Raw genomic sequence first — 18,763 nt, forward strand, 5'->3', positions numbered from 1 at the left:
GTTTAAACCCCCATGAAGGCGGGTTCTGGCTCCGAAGGATTTATGACGGAAATGACCCATTGGTGGTGACTAAGCTTAAATCTGCGGTACCCACAGTGGCTCGGACTGGGCTTTCTTTGTGCCCGCCTGACCTGCAACCCTGACCTCACCGTGCCGCACCAGCGGCTAGCGGTCAGTGCCCTCCTCATGTTACAGTAGTAGTGAAAAGCTACACCTTCATTGCCTGCACTAAGTACTACATCGACTTACATCAGGAAGGCTGATTTCCTCGTTCTTCTCAGCAGCCTGAGATTGGCATCTTCGTATGCGACAATAGCGACAGCGTTGGTGTGTACATGCAGCCTCCAGACGCGATCCCCTCTATAACGGCCCTCTACGATGCTGTTGAAACTGCCTCGGTATCATACACTCTTCCTTCGTCAATTATGACGACCACCACAAGCCTTCTCTTCAGCATAGCGACAGCTGCTGCGACAGCTGGTCAGGACTTTACAATCCCACAAGGCGTAGGCATACCATCGCTTGCCACATCACCGAGCGACTCCGACGATGAAAGCAGTGGCGAATGCAAGCTACTCGGACCGTTCGCTATCTTGGTTCAAACAGCGCTCGGTCTTCTCGCATTATCATCCTTAGTGTTCAAGAGATGGAGGGAGAGACCACAACGACCACTCAAGGTCTGGAGTTTTGACGTGTCCAAGCAAGTTGTGGGATCAATTCTCCTGCACTTGGCCAATCTATTGATGTCCATGATCTCGTCTGGACAATTCGACGATTTAGCGAAGGCAGCAGCAACCACCTTGATGGCCGATGCTAGCGTCGATTACCAACCGAATCCTTGCTCTTTCTACCTGCTCAATCTGGCTATCGACACGACGCTTGGAATACCAATCCTGATTTGTACCCTCAAGGTTCTTACTATCGGAGCAAGTTATACACCTCTCGCGATCCCGCCAGAATCAATCGAGTCCGGACACTATGGAACCCCGCCCAAGGCCGGCTGGTGGCTCAAGCAGTGTCTGATCTACTTTGTGGGCCTTTTGGGTATGAAAGCTTGCGTTTTTCTCATATTCCATCTCTGCCCATGGCTAGGACGGGTAGGGGACTGGGCGCTGCGATGGACGGAGGGCAACGAGGCACTTCAGATTGCATTCGTCATGCTTATTTTCCCGTTGATTATGAATGCGCTGCAATACTACATCATCGACACATTCATCAAGGACAACAAGAAGGAAGCGGACTCAGACGAGCAGGCAGAACACGGGGAAGCAGAAGAGCATGGAAGTCTGCTGGCGGAGGAAGTTGAGGGGTCCGGTTCGTCGATCGACGCAGACGAGGACAAAGCTTCGACGACAAAGCCCAAATTACAGTCCAACATCGATCATACCGAACCCGACAAAGATGCTTCAGCTGATCGGATTGATGGAAGCAGTAGCCTTCTGGAACACGCGGAGGAAGAAGGCATTGAACACAGACCACGCATATGAACATCGAAATGAAATTGAGTTGTGCCATAAGTTAGCGGTAGCGTTATATTGTATTTGACATGTTTATATTGTGGCTACTTTTCGGCCCATCTGGGTTTTTCTATAGCGTACAAGTCACTTACATACGACGTCCAGCAAAATGCTTATCATGGTCTTTTCACAATCTTGATGAGGACTCGCACTGCCAGGGAACAGATCGCAATCCCAACAACGCCTTGCGACATTGAACTTTCACTTTCTTCCCTGGCAATTTTCTAGATGAAGACTTCTCACTGGCCAAGAATAAACCTTCGATGGCCAACTCTTCCGGTTATAAGCGGGCGACAGCCGCCATGGTTGCTGCTGATAGGGCTGTCATTGTGCCTGGGGCGCCCCGGTGCCTGACCAAGTGGCGCGTTGATCCAATTGCGGGGAGATGTTGTACCTAATGTTTTCCTCTTTGCAACCTGGTGATGTAAGTGTACACAAATTTTGCGCGATATATGTTTCATTGTTTCAGTATAAAAGAATGCAGAGATGCCACGTTGCCAGAAGAAGACCTGGGTACATTGCTAAATCCAGCAACATTCGCGTGGTCTGTGTTTGAGTCTTGTGTATTGTGTTGTGTCTCAGCTGCGGTGAGATTTGGTCCTTATCAACTCCCTACGCTCTCTGTTCTTTCCCGATAAGAAAGGGGACTTTTGGGGTCTGTTTCATGCGGACTACAACCACTCACTGTTGATCACCACCACGATAGTCAGTATTTTTTGAATACAAACCAGCAGCGGTCTTTCTGCGGCTGACTGACCGGCCCCTGTCGAAATCTCACACAGCTGAACAGATATCTCTCTGAGAGCTATCTGCTTTGGTTTCTCTCTTTCATTATCTGTCTTCTCCAGTCCCTCTCTCAGCCGTCCCTCCTACTCTCTACTCTCACTATTTCAGACCAGCAACATGGATCACCTCACAGTAAACGGCGACGAGCCTTTGAACCCTGCGAGACACAAACTCCTGGAGCAGAATGTCAGAACACCTGGTCGACAACCCTCTCCTCAACCAACCCTCTTGGGAGTACCAGGAGCCTCCAGTTCAAATCTATCGCTACACCGTACCCTGTCAGCGGACCATGGCCCGGGTTATGTGGCTCCGAAGTTCGAGGGAAAGAAAGCCCAAATGGAAGAAGGTATGAAGGACTGTTCCGACCCCAGGCATACCAGGTACTGACCGAGTCACAGTAATGGATCTCATCGAAGAAAAGGGCTTCCTACCTACCGAGTTCATTGCCTCAGAAACAGAGTGGTTCTACAATGCTTTGGGCATTGACGACATGTATTTCTCCACCGAAACGGGCGAGGCGGTCGCCAGTAACATACTCTCCTTGTATGCCGCAAAACTAGCTGCGTACGCTCGAGACGACAAGAAGTTGGAGATTCGCCTGGCCAAGGAGGCTTCGGACCATGCAGTCTACATTGACACAAGCAAACCTGGAATCAGCAACATCGAGGGTCCAAGGTACGAGCAAAGAATTGACGAGAAATACATTGATGGGTCTACACCTGCAAGGAGTTACCGGGTTGAGTCGTTCAGGTCAAACAATGCCCTCCCAGAGAATCCAGACCAGTCGCTGCGTTGCTACTTCATCTACCAATGCCAATTCAACAATCCAAATCCCGGCCGAGACGAGACCGACCTGGAGCAGATTGGCGAAAAGAGGTTCCTACAGAAGGCGACCAAGAACACCAAGGAGATCTACCAAGAGATCATCACATATGCCGTCGAAAGGAGAGGGCCAGTTATAGAGATGTTCGATATGCACGGCACTCGCGAGAAAAGAATAGTGATTGCATACCGACAAGGATCAGCAATGGGCGTGTTCAGCGCCTTGTCTGACCTCTACCACTACTATGGGGTCACGAGTTCGAGGAAATACGTCGAGCAATTTTCCAACGGTATCACCGTCATTTCACTCTACCTCAAGCCCGCCAGCAGTGACATTGCCAAATCGAGACACCCACCGATCGAAGCTGCTATCCATCAGATCATCAAGGAGGTATCTTTGCTGTTTTGTATCCCCCAAAACAAGCTGCAAGGGCAATTTGCGAGCGGCAATCTCAGCTTACAAGAAAGTATCTACGCCCACTGCGTACATATATTTGTGCAGCAATTCCTCAATCGCCTCGGTTCCGAGTACACCTCTCTTGAGGCGGCCCTAAAAGGAGACAGCAGCACGAATGCTGAACTGCTTGGCAAGATCAAGAAGCGTCTGCGCACGGAAACGTTCACGGCAGACTATATCCTGGAAATCATCAACAAGTATCCAGATCTGATCAGGTCCTTGTATCTCTCCTTCGCGAGCACTCATTATGTACAAACTCGTGGCGAACAGGACGATTTCATCCCGACACTCAGCTACCTCCGACTGAACGTGGAGCAGGTCTTGGACGACGACAAGTTGTCAGAGATGATAACCCGGACTGTCACGAATCAACACGATGAGATGGTCATGCAATACTTCTTGACCTTCAACAAAGCTGTCTTGAAGACGAATTTCTACACCCCTACCAAGGTCGCCCTGAGCTTCAGGCTTAAGCCATCTGAAGAGTTTTTGCCGGAGCACGAGTACCCTCAACCCCTTTACGGCATGTTTTTGGTCATTGGATCAGAGTTCCGAGGTTTCCACCTACGGTTCCGGGACATTGCTCGTGGAGGTATCCGAATCGTCAAGTCCCGTAACAAGGAGTTGTACGCCATCAACGCCCGGACACAATTTGACGAGAACTACAATTTGGCCAACACTCAGCAGAGAAAGAACAAAGACATCCCTGAAGGTGGTTCCAAGGGTGTTATACTGCTCGATTACAACCACCAAGACAAGACTCGTGTGGCTTTCGAAAAGTACATCGACAGCATCATGGATCTGCTATTGAAGCCGACGAGTCCAGGTATCAAGGACCCCATTGTTGACCTCCATGGACAAGAAGAGATTCTGTTCATGGGTCCCGACGAGAACACCGCAGATCTCGTCGATTGGGCAACAGAGCATGCCCGAGTAAGAGGCGCGCCGTGGTGGAAATCCTTCTTCACCGGCAAGAGTCCCAAACTCGGCGGTATCCCGCACGATGCGTACGGCATGACTACACTGTCAGTCCGAGAATACGTCCTCGGCATTTACCGCAAGTTGAATCTCGATCAAAGCCAGATCAGGAAGCTGCAGACTGGCGGTCCAGACGGTGACCTGGGGTCCAATGAGATCATCCTCGGCAACGAAAAGTACACGGCCATTGTCGATGGATCTGGTGTTCTCGTCGATCCCGCTGGTTTGGACCGCCCTGAACTGGTTCGCCTGGCCAAGAACCGGGTCATGATCGTCGACTACGACATTTCCAAACTGTCGCCTCAAGGATATAGAGTTCTGGTGGAGGACACCAACATCACTTTGCCATCTGGCGAGAAGGTGAACAACGGCATGATATTCCGAAATACATTCCACCTCCGCGATGGGTCGGCGTATGACCTGTTCGTACCGTGCGGTGGTCGCCCCGAATCCATTGACCTGCAAACGGCGAGCAAGTTGATTGTTGACGGCAAATGCACGATTCCTTATATCGTTGAGGGCGCGAATTTGTTCATCACGCAGGACGCGAAGTTGAGGCTCGAAAAAGCGGGGTGTATCCTGTACAAGGACGCCTCTGCCAACAAGGGCGGCGTGACTTCGTCGTCGCTTGAGGTCTTGGCCAGTCTATCGTTTGACGACCAGGGATTCATCGAGAACATGTGCGTTGATGCGGATGGGACTGTCCCCGAGTTCTACAAGAGTTATGTAGAGGAAGTGCAGAAGACGATTCAGAACAACGCACGGTTGGAATTCGAGGCGATTTGGCGCGAGAACGAGACTACCGGTCTATCCAGGTCGAGGTTGTCGGATCAATTGTCGCTGGCGATTACGAAGTTGGATGAAGAGCTCCAGAACTTTACGGAGTTATGGGATAACCAGCCCTTGAGGGTTGCTGTGTTTAAAGAGGCACTGCCCAAGACATTGCAGGCCAAGGTTGGATTGGAAAAGATCTTGAAGCGCGTGCCGGATAATTACCTCAAGTCAATCTTTGGGAGTTATTTGGCGAGTCGCTTCGTGTACGAGTACGGCTCGACACCGAGTCAATTTGCTTTCTTTGATTTTATGAGGAAGAGGATGGCTGGGGCAATTGCGCATGGGCAATGAACTGGAAGAAACGGATGTGATGGGTTGGGATAAAAGTGGTCTGATATAGGGTGTTTCATGGTCACGGGTTCCGTTAGGACGGCCACTAGATGGGATGGTCGTGGTAACGGTAACGGCGTGAGGAAAGACAAAATAGCAGAGCAGACGAATTTGATGAGATCAAGATCCGAAAGGCATTCCAAGTGCTTTTCCTTTTTATGACATTTCGTTCCTCGTGAGTGCAATGTAGGCTGCTAAACTCCATGACTATTGGGCAACTAAGATCCAGTGGCCCTCGCAGTTGGAGCTCTGGACGTGGGAGCTCTTGATGTCGGAGCCCTCGAGGTTGGAGCCGCTCGTCGAGCAGTCGGCGGCGTGGAGTGGGTGACGGCTTCTGGCGCCGAGTCTGCTATTGATGCCTTCAATAGCGAACCTTCGTTGGGCTGTGCTCCCTTCATCGCTGAAGGAGGTCGTAACTGCTCAGCAGTCGTAGTCGCATTTATAGTCGCTGCCGCAGACGGAGTCCCAGCGCCCTGAGATTCCACATTCTTGTCAATCATGGAATGATCCTCATCCTCGTCCAATCGTCCTTGGGCTCTCGTTTCCGTTCCGATGCTTTCAGGCTGATCTTCGGACTCCAGTTTCTTCCTCTTCTCCCTCTCCTTGCGTTTGACTTTCTTCTCGCGGTTGCGCCGTGTGCGTTTCTCCCGCTCCGCTTCCTCGTCGTGCTCAGCTTGTGCGGCGAGGTTGGCGCGCAGAGCTAGGCGTTTGCGGAACAAGATGCGGCGATTCTTCGATGGACGAGTGCGTCTTGCATCAGTGGCTGAGTCGAGTTGTTTTGTGACTGATTTGCGGTCATGGACTTGAATGAGTTTTGTCGGCTTAGTAAGTTGTACGTGAATACACCGCCAGGGAAGGGCTGTGCCTGGCCATTTCGTCGAAGTTGCGAGGGAGAGCACATCTGTGGTTGAAAGTGCGACGGTTGCGTACTGTGATTTGAGCGCGTCCGTGGAATCTGGTGAGAGGGCTGAAGTGAAATAGTAATTGTCTGGACGGTTGGGGCGGAGGAAGTTGGCTTCGTCGAGGGATGGGACCTCTGTCGGGTCTGCTGGTGGTGGTGTTGCTGAGAGTCTTATGGCTTGGGAGGGCTGTTTGGAAGCACTGGTGAAGAGACGGAAGTCAAACTCTTGTTCTTCAGCTTTGTCCTCATTGCTTGGTTCATGTGTGGTGTCGGCTTGAGATCGTTGTGCCGGTTTCTGGTCTGGCGAGATGAAGTCGTATTCGAAGCCATAATCGATTTGGCTTGGATTTGGCTCGTCTTCTTGATCGCTCGCTGCAGCAGGCGAGACCGACCTTGATGACGTTTGAGAAGTGATGGCGCCATGGAAGAGTTCTGATCTCTTGACTCTGCAGCCAACATGTCAGACGGACGTCGGTATTATGGACTGGATACACCTACCTTTTTGCGTCAGGGACCTCGAACATGATGATGGCTGGACGTTACTGAAGGGGCCAAGTCTGATGAGGTCTCTTTTAGCAATGAGAGTGTCAGCCCTACCAGGTACGCTGGAGGCAAAAGGAATTTTACTGTGCAGTAGTTTGATAGAGAAAAGGGCTGTTGGAGAAGAAGATTGGTCAATGACTCGGCAATCTGGGGGCATAAAAATCCTACATCTGGGGATCTCGCGGCAACCACGTTTTTGGTGCCTTTTAAAGATGTTGATCACTTGTAAGCACCATCATTATTTGTGACATTACCTCTTATGTCGAATCAAGCTTCAACAACCTCAACATGGTACGGTATAGTGAAAGGTAGGTTTCCCTACTGGCTGTCTTACCCTAGGTAGGCATAGTCGACGCCTTTTGCGATAAATGGCCGGGCTCCCATGTCCGACGGACCACCATCATGCATCCCATCTGCACCCAAGCCCTGTGGCTGCCCGCTAAGAGTACCAAGCAGGAGGACTCCTTGCAAGGACTCATGTCACTCATTGAGGCGCAGCCTTGTGCAACAGAATGCCTTCGTTCGCTCTCCTTCTTTCTTGCTCCTTGCAGCTTTCCATCTCCATTCCTCCTTTCGACTGATTCCAGTACAGCCAAGATCGACGTCCTCGCCTCGCCATGTCCGGAATCGGCGAGGCTCTCGCCATTGTGAGCTGCGTTGCGGGGTTGATTCAAGCATACGATGCCGGTTGCCGCATCTTCAAGCAGATCAAGGCTCGTCGACAGAACCACGATGCCCTACCTCCCTCAGACCTCCTCGAAGAATCTTTTGAGAAAGGCAAGAGACAAGTAGAAGAAGTGGTCGCGGACGGCAACAAGCGATTCGGGCCTAGCTTTGAGGAGGGTGACAGTAGGACTCCCGTTCGGTTCTCGAGTGCTCATGCTAATTCGGAACAGCGACTGCGCAGTTGGCGATCATGAGAATCACAATAGCAACACAGAATGCCCTCTTAGCCGGCTTGACGCAAGCTAGAGACGATGACGGTGTTATTGATTTCGAGACCTGCATTGACATCTCCGACAAGGGACGTTCGGAGGCCCTCATCGCCCTGCATGCGCTATTTCAACGGAAATTGGAGGAGGAGATGGATAAGAAGAAGAATGTACAAGTGGCCCAGAGTGTGGCCTCGCCACAATCACCACCCGTCACGCCTCCTGCCGCTGTGCACAGTCGACCTATGCCAGCGCAGCCAATGTTGACAGCATCTAGGGAGCAATCGATCGCTTCCCCTTCATCTCCGGACAAGATCAAGAAGCCCCGCTTCTCTAGGCCGGTGTTTCGACCGAAAGACAGTAACAAAACAATACAGATGGCTGACACTCCTCCGGTCGGGCGACGTGATACTGCGTCGCAGCCACTGGAAGAGGACGTCCTCTCACGCCCTCCTCGCCGAGATACTAATGCCTCGACTGATTCATCTGCTACCTGGTCGAGTGCGGGGAGTCGAGGTTCTAATGGTGCCTATGACCACGGTACCATGCAATCTGTAGATGCCAGTCGTCGATCCTACACAGATTCGGCGTCGTTCGCAGTGCCTCCAAGACAGGGAACGTCTTTCTCTACTGCATCCACCCTGGCACCTATCTCCAACTATGGTGGATGTTGCAAGAACGCACACGAGCTTCGGGGCAATCCTAAGAAGGGCCTCTCGCGGGCATTCTCTGAAGGCGCACGTGGCAGAGACGTGGTCTATAAGTGCGCCAGTACTAAATGCCATTTCAAGGATAACGCCATCTGGAAGAATAAGGGGTGGGAAATGGATGACCGATTACGCATGCACACAGCCGGGCTCCGCTATCGATGGTTGTTTTTAGCCAAGTCGCATATGCAGCAGCAAAACCCTAGTGAGCGGCATCCGTCCTACCGCTGTCTGATTTGCACTATGCTTGGAGACGAGCCAGCAACATTCCAGGGTAGTGAGGCCCTGCTTGACCATGTCGCTGGGCATCAAGGTGCCGTCCTTGGCGAGACACAGCTGGATGGACCATTGATCTTCTCCAACGATGGTGCAAAAGCTGCCTCTGACAACAGTTTTGACATTGAGCTTTCGAAGGTGGAACAGCAGGCTCCAACGCCCATATCCCCAGTTCCGGACCATGGCGCTGCCGTGGTGGTTGCAGCAAATGTCACGGGGGTCTCGCACGTTGCGGGGAGTGAGATGTTAATCAGGGAGTCGTCTGCTCCCATTTACCAAGACGCACATGACTACAATCCCTGGGCGGCATGAAGACGAGGAGCTTTTGTCTGAACAGCATACCTGGTATGGGTGAGAGGACAAGGTATTTGGTCTTTTCTTTAGCGGGCATGGCGCAATGGGGTGAAATAATGGCGGGGAATCTTCGGCGAGACTCACGACGACTTCAGATCTCAAATTTTATGACCTTGTTTGATATGTGGACGACGATACTATTACTACGTCAAGTTGAATCTAATGCAATAAATGAATAAACAAACCACCGACATTTCTTTTCACTGCTATTCTAAACCGGATCAGCGCCTTCGCGACGACTCGAACAAGATTCTTCCTTGAGATTAAACATTAATAATTGAATATAAAAGACTAAGGCCACCGTTTATATTCGACAGCAACTTTTATACACAACCTCCTAGACTACCGGCCTCTACACAACCATGTCTTCAGAAAGCGTCCCGACAAGCTACTCAGGTCCGTCTTGCATTTCTGTTCAATTGTGTTTCCACATGCCAGCCATGCTGATTTACTCTGTCCAGCACCAATCCACATCGGCGTAATAGGCGGCACCGGCCTCGACACACTTCCAGGCTTTCACAAAGCCGCCGTTCTAGACATCGACACACCATGGGGCAAGCCGAGCTCTGATATAACCGTTCTTGAACACCCATCCCCAACAACAGGCAAACCCTTTCCCATCGCTTTTCTGGCCCGACACGGCATTCACCATCAGCTCAACCCCACTGAAATTCCCGTGCGCGCGAACATTGCGGCCCTTCGAAAATTGGGAGTCAGGTGTATCATTGCGTTCAGCGCCGCTGGGTCTTTGGCGGAGGAAGTCAAGCCGCGCGACTTTGTGGTTCCGGATCAAGTGATTGACCGGACGAAGGGTATTAGACCATTCACCTTCTTTGAAGGCGGGTTCGTTCTGCACATGCCGTTTGCGGATCCGTTTGATAATCGCGTGGGCGATGTCGTGAGGAAGTGTGGCCACAGTCTTGAGGGCGAGGGGGTAGTGCTGCATGATAAAGGCACTGTGATCGTTATGGGTATGTCCTTCCTCTTCTCACTCACGCGGCGAGTGTATCGACTACTGCTGGGATGGTGAGCACTGCTAACATCCCTAAAGAGGGTCCGCAATTCAGTACCCGAGCAGAGTCCAATATGTACCGCAGTTGGGGCGGCACCGTCATCAACATGTCGACTTTACCCGAGGCGAAACTGGCCGCCGAAGCAGAGATCGCATATCAAGTCATTCTAATGAGCACGGATTACGATGTAAGTAAGACCTGATACACCCGACGACCGTTCTCGGAAACCTTCCAAGGGGTGTGATGTTGACGGTCCACGAACTCGCACATGTTACATTTTGCTGGATGTTTGCTGACCTCTTTCACTTACAGTGCTGGCACGACTCCGGTGACGTCTCGGTCGAGATGGTCATGGGTCATATGCGCGCCAACGCCCTAAACGCACGACGATTCATTGGCTCTGTACTCGACGAGCTGTCCAAGGAAGAACACTCGGAGCTAGTGCAGGCGAAACATCTTGCTGGTGGACGAGAGTTCGGCATCAGCACGTATCCCGTCGGACGAAGTCCCGAGGCTGTCAAGAAACTGAAGTGGTTGTTTGAGGGGTACTTTGAGGAGTGATTGCGAAGCTGCCAGACATGTGAGTATGACCAAAAGGCTCAACGTCATGCGGGTATAGAAATATAGAAAGAGACCAGGATATGAAAGCCTCAGATATGACCTCAACGTCAATACCAGGGATGCCAAAACTGCAACGCCGTCATCATCAGCGAGCACTGTCACCACGAGAAGAATGTATGCATCACAAGTTTATTCACCCGACATGGTCATCGTCGATGAGGCGCACGTACCCAAAGCAGTGACATTGGATGACACGCGATACTTTACAAGCCTGATTTTCGAGCGGAAAGTATTGTTGTCGTCTCGCGATCCAGGCCCTCGGGTCAACACAGCGTCGTCACCAGACGTAAAGCATAATCAAAAATCGTTGATCTCGGTGTCGACAGCGAACCTTGACCATGACCCCGACGATCTGGGGTATTCGTGAACATCAGAACGACGCGCTACGTCATCCCGATGGCAATCACGAGAGAACTGAAATTAGTATAAACAACAGAATTTCCACCGTTGACGCAAACCGACACTGAGTCGAAATCACTATCGCCACGACTCATGAGTCTGTAGGGATCATGCCGATGGCACCAAGCCTCCCTGAAGATCCAGGGGTTTCGTGTCGACTTTGACCACCGGTGCTAAAGGTGTTATCCGTTCTGGTCTCCACGTGCGCATCTCAGGCAAGAAATTGGTGCACAAGATGAAGAGGCGAGCACATCGTCTCTGGAGAATAGCCGCTATTTCAGCGACCAAGCCTCGCTGTGACATGTTATAGTACATCCCAAATTACCGGAATGAGCTCCTTCAGCAAAGAGGGATGACTGATCGAGTATGGAAGAGTTCTAGAACTCATAGATCCTTCCACAATCGGGATGCAAGGGTCTTGTCAATTTTTCTTGTGACAACTTTGATCGACAGGGGAGACAGCTGGGGCTTAGGAGAGCTCCTCATGCTGCTATGAGCCTAAGACTGTGGTTTCTTGCTGCTGTCCACTTTGATCTAGTAATCGTACTCGGCGGCACTTTTGTTGAACAAGTTGGAAAGCGGAGAGCCATCAATATGCAGGGTCTTGCCTGCTTCGGGAGTGACGCCTGTGGCAAAGACAAGCTGTAAAGCTATACCCATCAGATTGCGCACTATCGAGTGTCAAAGGAGGAGCTTTCATACTCCGGATGCAGCAGAAAACGAGGTTGTAATCAGTGCGCTGCTGCCGGGCATACTGGCTGAAAAACATGGGTTTGATGGACGTCGCGGCGCACACAGACTTCCTGGCAGACCACCAGAATGACATTGTGTAAACTTACAGAAACGGTTGAGCCGTGCTTTTGCTATGAGGTCGTTACGAAAACGATACTCCGTACAGGGATTGGTGATTGCCAAATACCGACTCACGTGCTTTGGCGACTGTAGCGTGTTGAGGATTGTTGACATTTGGACTTGGCGACACGTCCTCCAGCGTGTGAACCAACACGGCCGTGCACGGCTTCGACCGAGATGTTTCTGCCACATTGACTTGAGCGTAATGTGTTCGCAGACCATAGCGTGTGACAAGCAGTGATATGGTCCTGGCTACAGGGAACAGTAAACCTGTGTGATACCGAACCCAAGGTGGTAGGTAGCTTGAATGATGACGTTGGAAATATCCAAGACGCGTCTTTCGAGAGCGGAACCGAACATGATTGATGAGCGATCACGCTCGCACCGGAGCGCCCCCGGGGGGCCATCTGTCTCAGTAGGCGGGGAAACGAGCCTGTGAATGAGCTGAAGCGTGCACAGCTGCCGACCTACCCCTCTTTCTCATCAGCCCTAGTCAGCATCGTTGCAACACCATTACGCGAGGTCGGCCACCATTGTTTTGGTGTTTTCATCGCGATCCAGATCCGACGCGGTATTCTTCACGTGTTGATATAGAAAACAGGGAACTGGAAAGTTTAGTCTTGATCGCATGACGTAGAAAGTAAAGATGTGAGCAACATCCTCGCGACGACCAAGCAGGTGACCAACAGTTCGGGTCGTTCTCAGTCGACATCGTGGGGGAATCGGCTGTATGGATGAACGCCTTAACCGAAGGCAATCAAGGCTAGTGAAACAGGTACCGATAAGACCCGTTTGCCTTGCCAAAAGAATGGCGATGCAGGTGACAGTGCGCGATGAGTTTCCAGAGTGCTGCTTGTTGGCCAACACGGCAACAGGGAACAGGGTTTACCATGTGCCAAATTTGGGGAGTCCAATGGACCACAACCTTGCCAATGGCCCAACGAGGTTCAAGATGCCCGGGGTCTCCGTCCACTAACAGGCCACAAGCGAGAGGATAAAGCGCTTTGGGACCTGAGGCCATACTCAATCGGACAAGCCTCTGGCTGACCGAGGTTGATGAGCTCGAAGAATGTCGCCATCTTTTGCCCGAAAACAAAGCCCTAAGGTTGCGAACCACCTTGTCGCCACCCCCACCTTATCGCCACCCTTTTACACCAAAACACCTTAGTTTCTAAGACTTATAACTCAATATCTAATTAAGCTATTTAACTCGAAATTTAAGTGACTAATAGTAAATTAATAGAATTTATAGTCTATAAGATAATATTATAATTATTTTAGAATCTCGAAGTAAACGAATAGAATGAAAATTAGCTAGTCGATTTTACTAAGAAAATCGAAAATCTTAAAATTTCGACGAAATTTACGATATTTACTATAACTTTTTAATTACTTAAGATATTTAGATTATTTTTTTAAATTTTTATAGTATTTTAGTAATATTATATTAAGCTTTTATTATATTTTTAATTTAATATTTTATTAAATATTTATAACTTAAAATAAAAAAGTAATTTAACTTAATATTTTCTTTTCTTAATTTTATATAAAAATAATAGATTTTTTTAATTTTTTCTTTTATTTACTATAAGAATAATTACTAAATTATATATATATAGATTAAAAATATTAAAAATATTAATAAATTTTATAAATAAATTAGTTTAAAATAGTCTTTAAAATTTTCGAAAATTTTAAACTTATATTTTATATAATATACTTAATATTATACTTTTTTAAAATATTATTAAAGTTATAATGAATATATATAAATGTATTTATATATAAGAAAGAATTTTATAAAAATATTAAGTACTTAAAAAGTTATAGTAAATTTAAAAAATCTAAATTTCTTAAAAATAAATTATTAAAATTATTTAAAGCTTTTTAACTTATTTAATAAAATATAATTAAAGTTTAGTATTTAAATATAGTAAAAAATAGCTAATAATAACTATTATAAATTAAAAAATATATATCTCTTAATTAATAATAAAGAAATACTTAATAAAATAAGATTTTAAATTTCTTTCGAAAATAATATATAAGTCGTATTCTTAAGAGTACTAATAGTAATATTTTTAATTTTATTAGATAGTACTATTATATATATATTTAACTATCTACTCTAAAAATATTATTTTAAAATACCTAGTACTAAGATAGTTATCGAGTACTAAAATATACGTAGTAAAGTTATAAGTACTGGCGACAAGGTGGGGGTGGCGACAAGGTGGTTGGCAACCTTACTGCTGTACTCCATATCCTTCACTGGGCACTTCTCCCTTGAAATGCTTCATGACTGTGCCGTGTGCATTCTTCAATATGATTGCAAAGTTCGGCAGCTGTCAAGGGTATGCCTGGAAGACCAGAAATAGATCCAAAGGTAAATCTAGATCCCAATAACTCGTATTGCTCCGTGCTTTGAGGCATTCCTTCTCATCTGTTGCGACAACGTGATTTCCGCACGCGCCCATTACTTCGCAGCGGTTACGACCTGTATTATGATTGCCGAATAGAGTCATTTGACAGCGGTATGATGGCATGGAGAGAAGGATGGATTCTCCAAGGCTCATGATAGGCAGACCTAAGTCGGTTATCGCACAGGGCAACCTCGTGTCATGGCGTAAGTTCATGTCAGAAGTCTTGCACCTGAGGATGGCTCTAGCGGAACCCCACTTTGACGTGAAGGCGATAGACGACGTGACGAGGCTGCGGCCAGATTTCAGACCTTTCGTCGAGCCGCTTGAATAGATGAGCAAAGGAATTTCGATCGAGATCTACAGTCGTTAGAGGAGGCCGCGGTCTGTGCCTGTGGATCAATGGATGAGCAAGATGAGATCAAGGTAAAAAGGTTCAATGACATAAGTGGACAACAAGAGTATCGGTTCAGCTGGTCCGAATGGTTCCTGGATGAAACGAAACTTGGAAGATAGCGGTGATGGTATGGTGTTAGCGTTACTCGTGGTTCGTAAACCAAGGTCGGGTTGCCTGTAGTTTCTGTGTCGCAGGTGCTGGTCGGGTGGAGAGAAAAGAGGAATTCCCGACAGTGTCAGGACTCCAGCTGAGCTTAATCGCAGCTTAGCTTAACTAGTCGACGGCCACAATTGTCAACTTTTTAGGCTGTGGGGTGGCTTGCTGGGCTTGAGAGTTTCTGTACCGGATACCTGTAAGCCCTGCAGGCGATGAATGGGTGGTAAGTTATAGGCACCTCGAGGCTTAAACGTACAGCTACGAGTAATATGCGCCTGGCTTCTCTTTTGAGTTCTTCCTTTGTGTGTTCTGTGTAGCGATCATCGAGATCAAGGTGTCAAGATTGTAGTTAGAGCCGTTACCGTAAGACTGAACCTGAGACTGGAACTGGAAAGCCGTCGCTGTCAGTTGATGGCCGGCCCCATTCTTTGGAGGTGGTGGTTCTTCTGGATTTCAGGTTCGGGCGTCCACCCGCCCAAAAGAGGCCAAGGCCCGCATTGCATCTCCATCGTACTCGCTCAACTCCAAGGTCAATGCTGCCCAGCAACAACTGGGACTTCCACCTGCAGTCCAGTCTTAAAACTCTTATCCATCCTCTCCCTTCCCCCTCAAGCCCACTGAGCTGCAGGTCAAGGCTTCTTTCCGAGGATTCCACACCGTTGCCAGAAGCAGCGAGGAGAAAAGTCGTCTGAGCCCAGTTGGCCAGTCTCATAACCACCGACTTTCTCCTCATTGCCTTCCTCGCAGTCTTCACATCGCTAGCAGCACGATCCAACACCTCAGTGCTCATGTACCTGCTGCAGAGGACCATGTCTGCTTGAGATCCTCCTCGACCACCCTTCCAACATCCTTCCGTCGACACGGACCGACCTGGCTACCCGGGGTTTGGCCTTTACACCAAGATTCTCGTCCTGACTAGTGGAACGATCTTCCTGGACGAAATCCAAACGTGCATGTCCTTTCGGTTCTGTACGCAAGACAAGCAATCGCAGGGCTGCTTCTGGTGAATGCATAAGAGGGGGATACCTTGATCCATACCTCATTCGGACAACATGAATATGATCGAGGCTTCTTCGCCGTTGGCGGCCATGCAGCCTCCGGCATTCATGGGCCATTGTGGCTTCAGACCAGATGGACCAACATCATATGCCTCCTTCGCTGTTGGTAACAACTTCAACTTCAAGGATCTATCAATGAAGAAGTCAAGGACAGACTACTTCAACCTCAAACCTGTTCGAGGGTCTTCACCTACGGCTAGCCTTGCTGCCGACCTCTCTCAGAATTTCCATATCGATCAGAGGTACCATCACATAATCTAGCATATGAAGTTGCATGGAGTACTAACCGGCGTCTAGTCCTCAGCTGCCCACTCCTCGAAGGGCTCTGTTCCCTAACAGCATGTTCGCGGCTCAGCAGAATGGTCATGGTGAGCGGACTTCAAGGTCCGGAGTCGCTCTTTCCACTAACACCTAACTTAGTGACCCTCACCACACCTCCAATCCCATCGTCGTCGCCTGGGACTCAAGAATCTATGGACATTGACGTCTCACCTCTACCACACAAGGCACCGTTTTGTGCAGTCGAGATTCAATTGCAGTCCCCAACCCCTGAATCCACGCCTCATGAGTCGCCGGCCTTGTCCGTACCTTCTCCTCCACCGATGATTCCTCAATTCGAGACCATGCAACTCAACGTCCCTTCGGAACGAAGAAGATCAGGACCGCTGCGACCGTCTCTGGTCAGAACAAAGGGTTATAGTACTGGCACTTTGCCTCAACGACCTGCACCGGCACCGGCACCAGCACCAGCACCAGAAAGTCAAGCTCCGCAGTTCAAGTTTATGGACTATTGCTGCAATAAGCCAGCAAACTCCTCCTCTTTATCCCTGTCAGAGATCTTCGCCGAGTCTCCAGTGCAGGAAAAGCAGGCTCCTGTTCTCGCCGCCTCTCCGGCCTTTGTTGCTCCACGACCTCGCTTCGGCTTATGTACTGGGAACTCCCGCAATGGGTCACCAATGGCGGGCCATGCACGAAAAGGATCAAATCCAGGACCGAGGCCGAGGAAACAATTTCGTCGATCCTTGAGCATGTTTGAGCATCCTGAGGACGTTATGAAACGGGAGAAGGAACGGATGAGCCCGCCTCCACCCTTGTTGCCGTCTATCATGGACGTCGAAGGACCGCACGTTCCTCAACTCCCTCACTTCACCCAAAGTGAGGCGGGTGCCCTTCCACGCATCACAAAAGAGACCATGATCGAGGTTCTTGACGGGAGGTTCAACTCATGCTACGAGAAGCTGGTCGTGATTGACTGTCGGTTCGAGTACGAGTTTAATGGCGGCCATATCGACGGTGCCGTGAACTTCAACGACAAAGAGCAATTATCTTCACAACTTTTTGACATCGAGCCGACTACCAAGGCATTATTAATATTCCATTGCGAGTATTCTGCTCATCGCGCACCTCTTATGGCGAAGTTCATCCGCAACAGAGATCGAACTGTTAACGCCGAGCGCTACCCTGCTCTAACATACCCAGAGGTCTATATTCTAGATGGTGGCTATAGCACATTCTTCAAGGATTATCGATCACGATGCTTTCCACAGAATTATGTCGAGATGGATGCCAAAGAGCATGTTCTCGACTGCGAACGTGGTCTCGGAAAAGTGAAACAACGATCCAAACTCATTCGAGCTCAGACATTTGCGTTTGGCCAACATTCTCCATCTGTCGATTCCAGTCCAACTGCCATGGGTCGAAGCCTGCTCGACAGTGACATGGACATAGACATGGGTCTTGAATACACCCCTGTCGCAGGATCACGACCAGGCCTCAATACCCTCCGGAGCGCGAATTACCGGAATCACTCTTATTAGCGGCTTTTTCCTTCTTTCAGCCATTGACTTGCGTTTTAGCACGGCGTTGGGAGCTGAATCATATTGTACTCTCGGCGCATCGGATTGACATTGATGCACCTAATGGCGAGTCTGGATTCTTGAAACTTCTTGTGCTATCCCGAGGCTTTTCTTCTCCTGCATCATCTTGTCATATCAGCATTGGCATGACTTTTGGTGGTCATCTTGTTTTGTTGAAGTCAGTCCTGCTCCATTTTAGACGACTGAGCATTGGCGCCTTCTTGAACGCAGAGCGTTTCGTCCCAGGCGACGATTCAGACCAGAACATGTGTCAGACACATACCTTTCTACTACCCAGATACTTCCTAGGCTTCCCTCAGTAAGGCCATGGCTTCAGAGACCAGGTCCGAGGGAACAAAATAACAAAGATTCACACACTATTCACGATTGTTGATCTCTCGCTTCAGCAAGCTTTCTTTTTCCAGGCCAACAGTTGAAACCTACCTTCAACAGAATTTTGGTGCGCTTTCTTTCTTTTTCTGGTCTGCTGGTTATGTCCAAGCTTATTGTACGGTGATTTCAGCTTGAGTGGAAATGTTCTCGGGATCAGGCTC

At 49.1% G+C, this 18,763-nt stretch overlaps 7 protein-coding genes across 7 annotated transcripts; 5 read left to right on the plus strand and 2 right to left on the minus strand.

Moving 5' to 3' along the window:
• Nucleotides 1-156: 156 nt before the first annotated feature.
• On the plus strand, nucleotides 157-1,622 carry EDD37DRAFT_381385 (vacuolar membrane protein-domain-containing protein). Its single transcript, XM_062812095.1, has one exon. It carries the CDS (start codon nucleotides 336-338, stop codon nucleotides 1,485-1,487), a length of 1,152 nt encoding a protein of 383 aa, XP_062671128.1. The 5' UTR covers nucleotides 157-335; the 3' UTR covers nucleotides 1,488-1,622.
• A 388-nt stretch (nucleotides 1,623-2,010) lies between these two features.
• On the plus strand, nucleotides 2,011-5,857 carry EDD37DRAFT_577338 (NAD-specific glutamate dehydrogenase). The gene is made up of 2 exons (XM_062814400.1): nucleotides 2,011-2,649; nucleotides 2,702-5,857. The coding sequence occupies exons 1-2, from the start codon at nucleotides 2,421-2,423 to the stop codon at nucleotides 5,683-5,685; spliced, it is 3,213 nt and encodes a 1,070-aa protein (XP_062671129.1). The 5' UTR covers nucleotides 2,011-2,420; the 3' UTR covers nucleotides 5,686-5,857.
• On the minus strand, nucleotides 5,778-7,447 carry EDD37DRAFT_665315 (uncharacterized protein). Its single transcript, XM_062819247.1, has 2 exons — nucleotides 7,124-7,447; nucleotides 5,778-7,071 (listed from the first exon to the last, which is right to left on the minus strand). The coding sequence occupies exons 1-2, from the start codon at nucleotides 7,147-7,149 to the stop codon at nucleotides 5,943-5,945; spliced, it is 1,155 nt and encodes a 384-aa protein (XP_062671130.1). The 5' UTR covers nucleotides 7,150-7,447; the 3' UTR covers nucleotides 5,778-5,942.
• Nucleotide 7,448: 1 nt separating this feature from the next.
• Nucleotides 7,449-9,568, plus strand: EDD37DRAFT_629161 (uncharacterized protein). Its single transcript, XM_062816493.1, has 2 exons — nucleotides 7,449-8,017; nucleotides 8,065-9,568. The coding sequence occupies exons 1-2, from the start codon at nucleotides 7,786-7,788 to the stop codon at nucleotides 9,393-9,395; spliced, it is 1,563 nt and encodes a 520-aa protein (XP_062671131.1). The 5' UTR covers nucleotides 7,449-7,785; the 3' UTR covers nucleotides 9,396-9,568.
• A 29-nt stretch (nucleotides 9,569-9,597) lies between these two features.
• Nucleotides 9,598-11,097, plus strand: EDD37DRAFT_381422 (5'-methylthioadenosine phosphorylase). Its single transcript, XM_062812096.1, has 4 exons — nucleotides 9,598-9,833; nucleotides 9,899-10,408; nucleotides 10,489-10,637; nucleotides 10,763-11,097. The coding sequence occupies exons 1-4, from the start codon at nucleotides 9,800-9,802 to the stop codon at nucleotides 11,009-11,011; spliced, it is 942 nt and encodes a 313-aa protein (XP_062671132.1). The 5' UTR covers nucleotides 9,598-9,799; the 3' UTR covers nucleotides 11,012-11,097.
• A 907-nt stretch (nucleotides 11,098-12,004) lies between these two features.
• On the minus strand, nucleotides 12,005-13,124 carry EDD37DRAFT_693964 (uncharacterized protein; the record flags this gene model as incomplete). Its single annotated transcript, XM_062820075.1, has 6 exons — nucleotides 12,794-13,124; nucleotides 12,593-12,755; nucleotides 12,398-12,570; nucleotides 12,310-12,333; nucleotides 12,143-12,273; nucleotides 12,005-12,096 (listed from the first exon to the last, which is right to left on the minus strand). The coding sequence occupies exons 1-6, from the start codon at nucleotides 12,871-12,873 to the stop codon at nucleotides 12,005-12,007; spliced, it is 663 nt and encodes a 220-aa protein (XP_062671133.1). The 5' UTR covers nucleotides 12,874-13,124.
• Nucleotides 13,125-15,923: 2,799 nt separating this feature from the next.
• Nucleotides 15,924-18,263, plus strand: EDD37DRAFT_381560 (M-phase inducer tyrosine phosphatase). The gene is made up of 4 exons (XM_062812097.1): nucleotides 15,924-15,943; nucleotides 16,162-16,595; nucleotides 16,651-16,721; nucleotides 16,774-18,263. Exons 2-4 carry the CDS (start codon nucleotides 16,348-16,350, stop codon nucleotides 18,168-18,170), a joined length of 1,716 nt encoding a protein of 571 aa, XP_062671134.1. The 5' UTR covers nucleotides 15,924-15,943; nucleotides 16,162-16,347; the 3' UTR covers nucleotides 18,171-18,263.
• The last annotated feature ends 500 nt before the right edge of the window (nucleotides 18,264-18,763 follow it).

This window comes from Exophiala viscosa (genome assembly GCF_022695815.1).
Source record: "Exophiala viscosa unplaced genomic scaffold EDD37scaffold_4, whole genome shotgun sequence".
Taxonomy (NCBI): domain Eukaryota; kingdom Fungi; phylum Ascomycota; class Eurotiomycetes; order Chaetothyriales; family Herpotrichiellaceae; genus Exophiala; species Exophiala viscosa.

Bases quoted from the DNA above. Each gene is read 5' to 3' on its own strand.
- EDD37DRAFT_381385 (XM_062812095.1), top strand. From the start codon at position 336: ATGCAGCCTCCAGACGCGATCCCCTCTATAACGGCCCTCTACGATGCT.
- EDD37DRAFT_577338 (XM_062814400.1), top strand. From the start codon at position 2,421: ATGGATCACCTCACAGTAAACGGCGACGAGCCTTTGAACCCTGCGAGA. The intron at 2,650-2,701 runs GTATGAAGGACT...ACCGAGTCACAG, and splicing joins GAAAGCCCAAATGGAAGAAG to TAATGGATCTCATCGAAGAA.
- EDD37DRAFT_665315 (XM_062819247.1), bottom strand. From the start codon at position 7,149: ATGTTCGAGGTCCCTGACGCAAAAAG. The intron at 7,072-7,123 runs GTAGGTGTATCC...TGTTGGCTGCAG, and splicing joins GAGGTCCCTGACGCAAAAAG to AGTCAAGAGATCAGAACTCT.
- EDD37DRAFT_629161 (XM_062816493.1), top strand. From the start codon at position 7,786: ATGTCCGGAATCGGCGAGGCTCTCGCCATTGTGAGCTGCGTTGCGGGG. The intron at 8,018-8,064 runs GTAGGACTCCCG...AATTCGGAACAG, and splicing joins TAGCTTTGAGGAGGGTGACA to CGACTGCGCAGTTGGCGATC.
- EDD37DRAFT_381422 (XM_062812096.1), top strand. From the start codon at position 9,800: ATGTCTTCAGAAAGCGTCCCGACAAGCTACTCAG. The intron at 9,834-9,898 runs GTCCGTCTTGCA...TACTCTGTCCAG, and splicing joins CGTCCCGACAAGCTACTCAG to CACCAATCCACATCGGCGTA. The intron at 10,638-10,762 runs GTAAGTAAGACC...TTTCACTTACAG, and splicing joins TAATGAGCACGGATTACGAT to TGCTGGCACGACTCCGGTGA.
- EDD37DRAFT_381560 (XM_062812097.1), top strand. From the start codon at position 16,348: ATGAATATGATCGAGGCTTCTTCGCCGTTGGCGGCCATGCAGCCTCCG. The intron at 16,596-16,650 runs GTACCATCACAT...ACCGGCGTCTAG, and splicing joins AATTTCCATATCGATCAGAG to TCCTCAGCTGCCCACTCCTC. The intron at 16,722-16,773 runs GTGAGCGGACTT...CACCTAACTTAG, and splicing joins GGCTCAGCAGAATGGTCATG to TGACCCTCACCACACCTCCA.